The following is a 12570-nucleotide window of genomic DNA, read 5'->3' as shown; positions in this document are numbered from 1 at the left end:
AAATGGCTACCTTTGAAATTAGATATATGAAAACAGCTCTGTTTATTAAACCAATATTTAAAGAAATGAGGACAAATTAAAAATGTAGGGGAAGATAGCCAAAGGGTTAGTTAAGTCCAAAAGAATGAACAGGCTTGAAAGATAATACAAGCACTTTTACTTATTTATTAGCTTTGAATTTCGGGTTTCCTGAATATTCACCTGAAAGGTTCATGCCTAAATATGCACAAATAACAAAAGAATTCTGCATTTGCTATTTCAAAGTTTTAGACATTGACACTAAACTGATTTTTAGATGAGACCGCCCATGAGATTTCCATTGCAACTATCTGCTCAGATAGGTCAGCTTTTAGCATTCATGTATCTCACTAATATTGTAAGGAATAGAGCCTTTTTGAGAGTCAAATTTTAAATTTAGCCAGGAATATGATAATTAAAATTTTCAGACTTCCATTGTAAAAAAAATAATTTTTTTTCAAGTCATGGAGGGATAGTTTTTCAAGTCAATGTAACACATTTCCCTTTCTTTTCCCCATCCCTGTACTAAAGCCAATAGTTCCAATTGGAATACAAGGCAAGCAATGATTAGGTTTCAGGAGAACTTGTAATGGAATATCTGAAAATCTCTCTTTAAAACTAAATGGTTATTTTAAAATTCTGGTACCTCATAAAGCACAAACACTGGACTGTACAATATTATTACAGGAAAGGGTGGGAAGCTAAAGTCAGAGCTGAGGTAGAGTTCTGTTTGCTGGAAGGAGGGAAGAGGTGGTGAAAATCAAACACTGCCCATGCTGCCTCACACTGGGAGGGATTCACAGCTCTTTGGCACCTTGTGTATTTCATCTTTCATGAATGCCATATTTATGCGGAATACAGGGCACTTTTCATGTTGCAATTTAACAGCTTAAAATAGAACGCATACTTCGGTCTCACCATTTAATATTAACTGTGGTCTGGGTATACAGTATACACTAGGGATTTCTCTAATACCATGGGTCCCTTTCCTAGGTAACATTATCTATTTACTTTTAAATCTATCAACTTCCACCCCAAAAGTTTCTATTTAAACAGTAGTGATTAAAGTCATTCTAAAAGGTGAAAACGGCATATCATTTCATTGATGGCTGGCAATGAAATTCTCAAGTAGTAGTAAATAACTGAAGGACAATCACCATACTATTCAGACTGGTGCTCAGGATCACTTGATCATAAAACGTTGGCAGGGCCAAAGGAGGTATGCCCTGTTTACTTAAGAAGTTGGGCAAGGTCCATGGGGTACTAGCTACTACTCACATGGATAAAACAGTATACTGCCTAACCCAGAGTTTTAAAATACACTTAGGTAAAAGCCTCAAAAAGGAGTCCTAAAGGCCCACTGACTTATCTTTACACCCTAAATTCAGTTTAAAGTTCAGTGAAACTATTAGCTAACTGCTGGAGGAGGATGGGAAGGAAGACTGTGGCAGGTAAACGGGCATGGACAGGTGGTATGGGTGCATTTTGCTATTTTCTTATCAAATTGAATATGGTCCCAGATGTTCTGGTTAAAATGCTTCCTTAGACGTGTTGGTAGTGATTAGAAGAGGGGGAGTTGTAAACAGCAGGAAAGTAAAGTAGACGGAACAGAGATTCTTCTTTTTAAATTACCAGTACAACTTTGGGAAAGATTATGCCAAGGTCTTGGCCTACTGTCCTTGGAGTGCTAATTGAACTACTCTGGGCCACTGTCTCCAATAGGTAACCCCTCCTCTCCAGGGCAGTATTCTCATCTTGAGAAATGTGCCTCTGTTTTCAAGTGAGGATATGCAAGAGAGGGGCATTTCCTCTTTCAATACTTTACACTTCTGGACTTGCAGATTTTCCTCAAACTGCCTTGACTTTCAGCCAATCCCCAATGCAGCATGCTATGTTATATCTTCTCTTACAGTTAGCATATTAGTTTCTTTCTTGGTGCTCATGTTTTATGCTATGTACCTTTTTATATGTATTTTTGTTGTAGGTGGCTATATTTCTTTTTGGAAAGCAGTGGGCTATAATAAATTCGACAAAATAACGTATAATATGTTCCAAGTTTGTTCACATGCCACTGTTTTTTCAAGAATGGGAGGGACTCTTGAGGATCACATTACATAATGCTGACATCTAGTCAGGCAGCAGTTGAAAGTGAGAAATACACTCTGCTCAACATGCTTCTTGTTTTCTCCTGTTCCTGGCAGCAGAGCTGTCCTCTACACCTAACTCTTTCTTAGCTCCACCAAGTGACAGCATTCATTTCTATAGGATTAAAAATGGAGAAGAAGTACATTTCTCTTCCTACAAAGCCCAGTTCCACAAATTTATGGATGACATCCCATATTATTGAATTTTCTAGTTAAAATAATAAAAACTAATGATTACTAAGCTACTTTATTCATATTTTTTAAAAAAGGACTTATTTTTATTTATTTAAAAGGCAGAGTGTCATAGAGAGGGAGAGACAGAAAAAGAAGTGATCTTCCATCCACTGGTTCACCTCCTAAATGGCCATAACAGCTAAGTCTGAGCCAGGCCAAAGCCAGGAGCGAGGAACTCCATCGTGGCCTTACAGAAGGTAGCAGGGACCAAGTACTTGGGCCATCTTCTACTGCTTTCCTAGGTGCATTAACAGGGAGCTGGATCAGAAGTGGAGTGGCTAGGACTCAAACCAGCACTTTTATCTGAGACACCAGAGTCACAGGCAGTGGCTTAACCTACTGTGCCACGATGACAGCTTCCAATTTTTTCATTTAACATTTGAGGAAATTAGGGTAGAGAGACAGTAAGTGGCTTGCCAACTTTTAGTCAGCTAATCAATGGTAAAACTGGGACCAAGTGCTAAGAACAGTTTTAATTTGTTGGCTTCATATTCATTAATTGCCATTTGTTTTGGTAGGCAGAGATCAGAATGGCAGGATGAGATTAAGATATCACAATTCATTTCACTCAGAGATTTCATAAAAGTGACTGTCGTATTACTAGGGGATATGAATTAGGGCTATTAGTTGGGGTTGGTCTGTTTTAAAGGCTTAATGTTGTTATCAGCGATCCTGATGAAGAGTGGATGAGAGCTGCCAATGCCTAAAAAAAGGGAAGGGACTTGGTGACTGCCTAGGGGACCAGATAAGGTAACTGATAAATTTGGAAAGGGCCAGTAATATTTAGACAATGGAAGGAGGACTGTGGAGCAATTGAAAGGCTTCTTGTGGAATTAATGAACAAAGTATTGGACAATTTGACTCTGTGACAAGACAACTGGAAGGGAGATCATTTAACTTCAAGAGGAGAATGAGGGGCCTGGCGCCGTGGCTCACTTGGTTAATCCTCCGCCTGCGGCGCCGGCATCCCATATAGGCGCCGGGTTCTGTCCTGGTTGCTCCTCTTCCAGTCCAGCTCTCTGCTGTGGCCCAAGAGGGCAGTGGAGGATGGCCCAAGTGCTTGGGCCCTGCACCCGCATGGGAGACCAGGAGGAAGCACCTGGCTCCTGGCTTCGGATCAGTGCAGTGCACCGGCTGTAGCGGCCATTTTGGGGGTGAACCAACGGAAGGAAGACCTTTCTATCTCTCTCTCTCTGTTTGTAACTCTACTTATCAAATAAATAAATTTAAAAATCTTTAAAAAAAAAAAAAAGAGAATGAAGCCTGACTCCATTTGCGGGATCAATTATTATGCAAAGAAATGCCAGTGGAGTTCTCTCACTACAGAACAGAGAGAGGAAAAAACAAACTCAAGCTTTAGGATACAAAAATCAGGTGAGACACAGAGACACAGGGAAGGATTACCAAACAGCACAGCACAACTGATTGCATGGAGATGAATGCCTAGAAGTAGATGAGGCTCTCCCTCAAGTTTAATTACCATTTCTTTAGAATGGTTTAACCATCATTCTGCCTAAAGGAAAGAAAATCTCCTATAGTCATCTCTGTTCCTAATACTATTTGAAACTTTGAGTCACTTGCAGTCAGGGTTGAAGTCTTGAAAATACATTTGACGGGCAGGTGCAGTGGCATAGCAAGTGAAGCCATAGCCCACAGGCGCTTGTTCGAGTCCCCGCTGCTCCACTTGCAATCAGCTCTCTGCTATGGTTTGAGAAAGCAGTAGATCATGGCCCAATTTCTTGGGCCCCTGCACTCACATGGGAGACCTGGAAGAAGCTCCTGGCTCCTGGCTTCAGATTGGCCCAGCTCCAACGTTGCGGTCATTTGGGGAGTGAACCAGTGGATGGAAGACCCCCCACCCCCACCCCCGTCTGCCTCTGCCTCTCTGTAACTCTGCCTTTAAAATAAATAAATCTTAAAAAAAAAAGAAAATGCATTTGATCACTTTTGGTTAGGAAAACTCAGCTCCACTTTAAAAATAAGAAGACATTATTTGATGATCTTCATTTTTAAAAAGTGTGCATTGGTACATGTGTTTGTGTGTAATTAAGATACTTACGAGATCCAGTGCTGAGCCACCACCCAGGTATTCCATTATTATCCATAATTTTGAACCCTGTAAAGTCATGAAACATTTCAATTACAAACCTGAGCCAAAAAAACACACTAGGAAAAATGTTAAACCTCACATACCAATGCATTGATGCTAAGATACAGGTTTAAAAGCTATTGCTTGGAACTTAAGAACATATTTTTCCATAGAACTTTACAAAATGAACCAGCCAATGTTCGCCTCTCCAAACCTATTCACCCTTTGATATGGCTAAACCAACACAAGTACTGTTTGTTGTTGTTGAGCTGCAAATACTGATTTTCAGAAAATCCAGAAAAAGTAAACTACACCTTTAATTAATTAATATTGAATGATGAGATTGAAAGGAAAAGACAGTTGCATTTAAAACTGAGGAGGCAAGTGGACACATGTAGAAATTCTGAATCCTTCTCCTGCCATTTTAGAGTTTCATAGAATTTATTTTTTAAATTCACACATAAAATTATACATGTTTATGGGGTACTATGTGATGTTTTGATAAATGTACATATTTGCAATCTTTGAATCAGGGTAATTAGCAGATGCATGATCTCAAATGTTTATCTTTTCTTTGTGGTGAGAACATTCAAAATCCTCTTTAATAGCTTTGTGCAATTTAAAAAAAAAAGATCGTTATTCATTGAGAGAGAGAGAGAGAGAAAGAGAGAGAGAGAGATCTCCTATCTACTGGTTCACTCCTCAAATGCCCTCAACAGCCAGGGATGGGCCAGGTGAAAAGCAGGAGCTCAGAACCAATCCAAATGTGCCACACGGGTGACAGAGATCCAAGGATTTGAGCCACCATCACCTGCTGCCCCCCAGGGGGTGCATTATCAGGAAGCTGCATTGGCAGTGGAGGAAACAGGACTGGACCTCAGGCTCTCTGACTTGGGGGACATGGATGCCCAAATGGTGATTTAACCACTGCCCCAATGCCTGCCCCATTTCTTGCAAGTCTTGAGCTTAGGGGACACTGGCTGGATGTTTTTCTTTATTTCACTTTTTGGCTTTCCTTTTTTAAATGTACCAGTCATGATTAGTATATATTGGAACCTAGAAAGCATATTGCTTATTTTTCTTCTGATGTAAATGGTTAAGAAAAAGGGACTATGTGGCTTAAAAAGCAGATGATTACTGCAATTGGAATGAACTTCACTATGAGTTGCACAAGAAGAAACAGAAGAGCATACATACATATGAATTCTAAAACAATTGTGCACACATACATAAACACATACCATTCAGCTCTTTCAGTTAAACTTTGGAATGAATCATTACCCCCCCCTTTTCCCCCACCTACAGCCTGAAATACTAGGGATATCTCTCCATACCATTTCATAAGTGGTATTCTCTGAATTTTTGTGGGACCACAGAGCTGACTGGAAGCAGAATGGTTGGTTTTACTATACTGGCAACAGCCAAGTTGTAAATGGTTCCAAAAGTCCATTTCTAAGTAAGATGTTTGGAATTTTGAAAGTAAGCATTTTCCCATAAAAACAATGTCTAGGTTCCTGGGGTAGTCCCTGCAAAAGACAATTGAACAGAAATGTATTCGTAGTATAGCATGAAGGGTTCCAGAGAAACTACTATTTATCCCTTAACAATTTTTTTCTGGGAGGAAACTATATTCAGTGCTGTGGTTCACCTTGGGATGCCAGGAATACATTTCTCACCTTTACAGCCCCAGCTGTGGGATGAAGATGCTCAACTCTCAAACTCTGCCACTTCTGGAAAGTACTCAGGAGTTCAATTTAAAATTTCCAAGCATCTCCATGGAGTTGGAACTTTATCAAGGCAGAGAAGGAACTCCAGTGACGTAATGATGAGTGCTTAACAGATGGTGGAGGAGGGGCGAAGAGTCAGAAGTGGGTTTCCATGGTAGTGTGGGGGGTGGGATGTGGCCTGAGGTTAGGGACCTTGCAGGGAGGGCTCGGTTATATTGAGACAAAAGGATTCTCCTTTGTTAATTCTGCAACTATGTAGGATGTATAAGAGAAAGAGAGAAACAGTGTTCCCTGACCCCATTCAGCCCCTCCACTAATGGTGACATCCACTCTGGCAGGCCACAGCAAAGCAGCTTGAACTGAAGGAGTTGAGTGTCTTTGTTAGTAGCAGTGTATACAATATGGAAGAGAGGAAATAAATTCCCACAATAGTGGGGTGGGAAGAGGAGTTCTGGGAGTGGCGCATGCACCTTGTATTTATGTATAGAAATTCAGCACCAGAAGGTGAGAACTGTGAACCCGAATAATCTTTATATCAAGGGAAGAAAAATGTGTTATTTATGATAACTTAAGATTTTTCCCTTAGGGTGAACATTCGGCCTAGCAGTTAAGACACTGCTTGGGATGCCAACATCGTACCTGTATCAAAGGACTGGGTTTGGGTCTCAGTTCTGCTTTGGATTCCAGCCGCTAGTGAATACACACCTTGGGGAATGGAGTGGTCAGTGGGTAACAGTACACACAGTTGGGCTTCTGAGACTTGGACTGAGTTCCATGCTCCTGGCTTGGGCCTGGCCCAGCCCCACTGTTGCAGTCATTTGAGGAGTAAACCAGCAGATGGGAGATCTCTTTAATCTCACACTCTCCCTCTCAAATAAAATAAACTTCAAAAATTTTCTTTTGACATGTTTGTTTCTAACAAGCATTGTACTCTACATTATGAATTCAGAAAGTTTCCCAAGCACCTGACATTTTAAAAAAATGATCTTCTAAAACATGTTTATCTGTTTTGCAGTTCTGCGTGAATGAAAGCACCTGTTTTCCAAGTTAAAAACACTGTGTGCTTTTTGTTTGTACTAATGCAAAACAGAAACTTACCAACTCTCTGTCACTAAAAAGTATTCACAGAAACCTTTAAAAGTGACTTTATAAAGCAGTCCATACATATTGCCAAGTTATTGATGTTAATGTCTAAGCAACTTCAGGTCTGAAAATAATGCTTCTTATCAGTAAGCAAACTGTTCAGTGGAACCAGGACTTCTTCCAATGGGCAGAGGACCAGGGCTACCCAATAGCTTTTCTGGCTGCCTCCTTTTGATTGCTACATCTAGAGACAAGCCTCAGTGGAAGATGGCCATTGGGCTGGACATTCAGAAGATTCCTGGGCAGGAATAGCCTGAAGCAAGGCCTAAGTGGGTACTGCTGGGACTGGCCAGCTGGTGGGCCCCTTCTAGGCTCATGGAAGCTTAATCCACAAGAGATTCTTCTAACATGTTCCTCGTCCACAACATGCATGATTGGCTCAATGGAAACGTCAACCACAGACAAAACCAAACTGAAAAACCTAGATAATATGATCCTATTATTTTGAGGGATGATGACTTCCACATTGAGAGACTTAGTGTGGAGAATGCAAGTAAGTGTGCTTGGCTTGCTTTTTAAATATTTTAAAAAGGTAACGTCCTGTATCAACATGGGTGGCCAGTCAGGGATTATGAAATTGTCCCTAAGTTCAGAACACCTGAAGAGTAACTGCTCTAGAGTTATACTAGTTACTTGGAAGAAGTTGGAGCCTAGTGTTAACAAATTACTGATATCTGAAGTATCAACTATTACCCACCGAGGCCTCCGACCAGCAATTCCTTGCCACTAAAGCAGGCATTTGGCCAATGAGGAGAGAAATGCTACTGTGGAACTTACAGTTTATTTGTTTATACAAAAAAACATTAAAATTACCATTATAGGTATTTGATATTAGATTATTTGTAATACACCTATGAGTAAATAAGCTATAATTTACAACTTACTGATATATTTGATAGAAGTTACTTATATATCGAATTATGTGAGCTGTAATTTGTTATATATACATATACAAATTGAATTAAATGAGCTGATCTTTCAATCCAACAGCCAATCATAACACTGGCCACATATACTAGCAGGTAGAATTAAAATAAGCCAGTCACAAAAGGACAAATAGTATAGGGTTCCATTTATATGAGGTACCTGGAGCAGTCAAATTCATGGAGACAGAAAATAGAATAGTAGTTGCCAAGGACTGTGGGGAGGGGGAATGAGGAGTTATGCTTTAGTGGGTATAAAGTTTCAACTGGTGAAGATGTTTTGGAGATAGATGGTGGTGATGGTTACACAAACATATGAATTTACTTAATATTACAGAACTGATACATAAAAAGAGCTAAAATGGGAAACTCTATGTTATGTACAGTTTACCACAAGTGAAAAAACACAGCACACAGACTTTATAGAACTGCAGGGGACAGCAGAGATCATCTTGCCTAGATGTGGCTAGATACTTCACTACCTCTGAGTCATTTCTTTCCAGTTTAGAATGTTCTGTCCACCCTCACATCCCAACCCCAACCAAAATCACATTCAAGATCCAGTTCAAATGTTACCGCTCCTGTTGTCAAGTTATTGTACTTAATGTACCCACAGGCCTAATGAGTAATATGAGGCAAGTGGCCAGTACATAGGTGGGGCTGAGGAGGGAGGATGGAACCAGAGGCAGGAATTTACAAGTGGTGAGAATGAAGCAGATTGATAAGGGCAAAAATGCAGAATCAGAGAAATATACAGAGTAGGCACTCAATAAATAAGCATGTATTGAACTAAAACTAATATGGGGCTGCTTATGAGCACATTATGCTAGGTTTAAAGCTATTCTTATTTTGAGAAAAGAACATTTTAAACAGAAGAAAATGTTCTATTCTTGATTTCCCTCAAGTTTTATAAAAAAATTCTATTTTTTAAAAAATAGAATATTTTAGAAGAATTGAGCACACACTGGATGTAAGCACACACAAAGTTTCCGTGAAAAATGAGGCTAAAAGACTTACAAACTTGATTATGGAATACTTTACTTCATTCATCCAATTTTTTATTATTGTTGCTGTTTTCAAATAAATACTGGTAGTGTGCAGGGAAGGCCAATATTTCTTTGCCATAAAAAGAAATCTATGTTTCATTAAACTCAGTATTTCACTAAAAAAAAATCTAAAAGTAATTTCTTTCAGTAGCAAATAAAGGCATGATTCAAATTCTATTCAATGCCTGGGTGAGCTTCATTTTAAGATTTATACCAAAATAGAAAAATATTTCAGGATTATAAAAGATTCTTTAAATATTGTGAGATCAGAAGGGAAGGGTTTGCTTATTTTAGCACTCTTCATAAAGACTAACTCGGTTAAGAAAATCTGCAATGAGCTAAAATTAAAGGAAAACACTGTGGCCATGCTGATGTGTTTGTCTGGTTTTTACTCTTGTTTTTCAAACTGGAGCTACACAGTGACCTCAGTCAAAATGAATACCTAGTCATTTTTGCATGTCTCAGGGAAATCACTACAACTGTATGCAGTTTCAGAGAACATATAATTTTCTCTCAAATGCAATAACCTTTTCCTCTAGCTTACAGTGAGGTCTTGGTTATGTATGATGTCCTGGGGGGGGGGGGGGCAACTGGAGCAAAACCCATATCCTGCTTTGTTCAATTCACTTCACTCACAAAATCCTCCATGTCCTCTGAAATGGCTGGATGGGCCACAATAAGTACATCAGCGGATTGATAATGCAGCTCTCTGATGGTGCTAACAGGACATGGCCTTGAATTACACTGACGGCATTAAACATACCCCCATCATATTTGACACAGTCTTAGTTTAGAAAAAAAAGTCAAGATTTGAGACAGCAAATTAGATTGTATTTAAGATTAAGCCATTATTGGATGATGAGTATATGCATACTATTTTGTTAGGTTTTGCAGGGAATTTTTCCAAAAACTTGAAATCTGAGGAATGAAAAATACAGTGCTGCAACACATTGTCTCTGAGGGTACTGAATAAAGGCTATAAGCAATCAATAAAATCCAATTTAACATAGCACAATCCATTTTGAATAGGGTTAACTTAATATTTTAAGTCAGTTATCAAAAATAACTGATCTGTTACAGATAACTAAATATAGCAACGATTCAGGTTTGCTTGAGAGTACTACTAGAATTACTAGGAATCCAACTAGAATGTATAAACACACACACACACACACACACACAGATTTCTAAGGAATCTGACCTGCTAAATTAACTTCTACGGGATGAATACAAATGGAAAAATTATGCTACAAAAGATCAAAAGAGTATGGACATGGTAAAATACAGAACAGACAGTAGTTACAACACTGAAGGAAATGCTGACATTGGATAGAAACTTTCCAGTCTTATTACCTCCTCTGGGAGGTCTTTTATTCAAGTAATTCCATAGAAGGACAAAAATGACCACCTCATTTGTGACTTATCTGTATTGCCTACATACTTTAATCAGAATATCTGCAACATTTTAGAATCGCACTCGAAGGTAAGTTCTTAGATGGCAGAAGTAGAGAGATCTCATTTTTCTATCTGTAGCTATTTGGCTGATTTATGATTCATTCTAAGCTTTCATTCCATATTCATCTAATTCATGTAATATTAGCATAATTAGGCTTTGTGAAAAGGCAGAGAAATACATAATGAATTTCCTCATCTGTATTAAGTAATAGATAGCTCAACAAAGTGGTGACAGAGTAAAGTCACCAAGATCGAGTAGCAGGAGGTATCACTCTTAATCATCCCACAAAGACAAACAAATAAGCCAACATAACATAATCCAAGATAACCCAGGAGAAGAATCCTCAGCAACCCCGTGGGGTAAAACACTGCACTCTCGGCACAGAAAGGATCACTGGTGAGATGCACATGTCCAAGCCACCAGGAGACTGCCAAGAACCAAGGGCACTGTGGAGGCACCACCATGGTCCCCACTTGGGCGGAGAATGCTGGCGTCTCTTAACACTGAGGTAGCCGGCAGCCATTGCTGCCAGTGAACTGCAGAGAGAAAGGCACAGTGATACAATCCTCTCTTAACCAGACGCTGTTGGGGACCGCTTCTGACCCCCTGGAGAGGTGACATCCACACTGCAGACCTGCGCTTTGTGAACTTCGCCAGCCTGTAGCTCAAGCCATGGAGATATCCTGACACTGCCATACCAGCCATGGCTTCCAACCGCGTCACAGCCAAGCGCTCTGTCCTTGTCCGCGCTCTAAATGGTGGCTCAGCCACCACTGAGCCGGTCTGCGCTCTGGATTGTCTCCTGTGGCTAACCTGCAACCACCACACCTCCAATGCAGAGGCCGGAGTGAATGCAACAGCGAGCTGGCTCGCAGTCTGCCGGATCTGAGGTTTCTGCGCAAGCAAGCGGTCTGGGCACCTGCTCTCCCGCCATGAGTTCAACTCCGCCCTTCCTCCCAACCACGCTTGCTCTGTAAGCCCGCCCTCCTGACCCTGGTGTGGCACAAGCACCCACGCCTTGCCTACCGTTAGCAACGTGGCAGCTGCAGGGGTAGGGAGAGAGGATGGGAAGAACTACACCTCACTACTGCCGCATTATGCCGGCAGACACTCACGGGCCCATGCCTTCAAGCCTCAGCTATCTGGCCTTCCACTCATCAGATGAGCCTGCTCATAAGCCAGACCCCGTGTCCAGAGGGATCCCCTCGGTCATGACTTCTGTGGGAGGAAGAACAGACTGGGGAAACCCAGCCGCTCAAGCCAGCAAAGACTCGCACAAGCCCTTTCCTCTGTTGCTGAGACAGATCTCTGTTAACAAGGACCTCAGCAGGCAGAGCGACACAGCAGACTAAAGGGTGCAGAACCACTGTGGAGCAGCCAGCCAGTGCCCTCACACTCGCCCACGGGAGAAGGCCTTTCCACGCTGAAGCCAGCCTGGCATGTGCAGAAGAGGTGAGTGCACCAGCAAATTCGCAGACATTAACTTAAGGCAACAAGAAACAACAAATCCTCTCCCCTCCCCCCCTTATAGAAAGCCCTGAAGGGCAAGGACCTAATACTTTCATTGGCTTCCTTTGAAAAATTTTTCAACATTGTCAGAAACAATTTTAATTCTAAAATAACTTAAACTCGAGCCCCCCCCCCCTTTTTTTTTGGCCTGCCAAGGGCCGTTTGGATATTTATAACATCATTCCTCGGCCACAGAAAATGATCAACTTAAAAATTAGCCTGCAGTAGATTTATTGAATTTTGAGTCCCGCCTACGGTTGCCTTGGCAGGGCTGGACCAAA

At 40.8% G+C, this 12570-nt stretch overlaps 1 protein-coding gene across 2 annotated transcripts in view; it reads right to left on the bottom strand.

Annotated features, from left to right (window-relative positions):
- STK26 (serine/threonine kinase 26) overlaps window positions 1-12570 on the bottom strand; it is a 55017-nt gene that overhangs the window by 7864 nt on the left and 34583 nt on the right. Inside the window, exons 1-2 of one of the 2 annotated variants that reach the window (XM_070066772.1) lie at window positions 5820-5838; window positions 4456-4512 (exon numbers count right to left, since the gene is read on the bottom strand). In XM_070066772.1, the coding sequence (XP_069922873.1) occupies window positions 4456-4512; window positions 5820-5822 (60 nt within the window). In that variant the 5' untranslated portion in view covers window positions 5823-5838. Of the gene's footprint in view, window positions 1-4455; window positions 4513-5819; window positions 5839-12570 lie in introns of those variants that run through there. The other variant, XM_070066771.1, reaches the window with a different exon arrangement.

Source organism: Oryctolagus cuniculus, chromosome X, assembly GCF_964237555.1.
Source record: "Oryctolagus cuniculus chromosome X, mOryCun1.1, whole genome shotgun sequence".
NCBI lineage: Eukaryota > Metazoa > Chordata > Mammalia > Lagomorpha > Leporidae > Oryctolagus > Oryctolagus cuniculus.
This window is presented reverse-complemented; position numbering and strand designations above follow the sequence as displayed.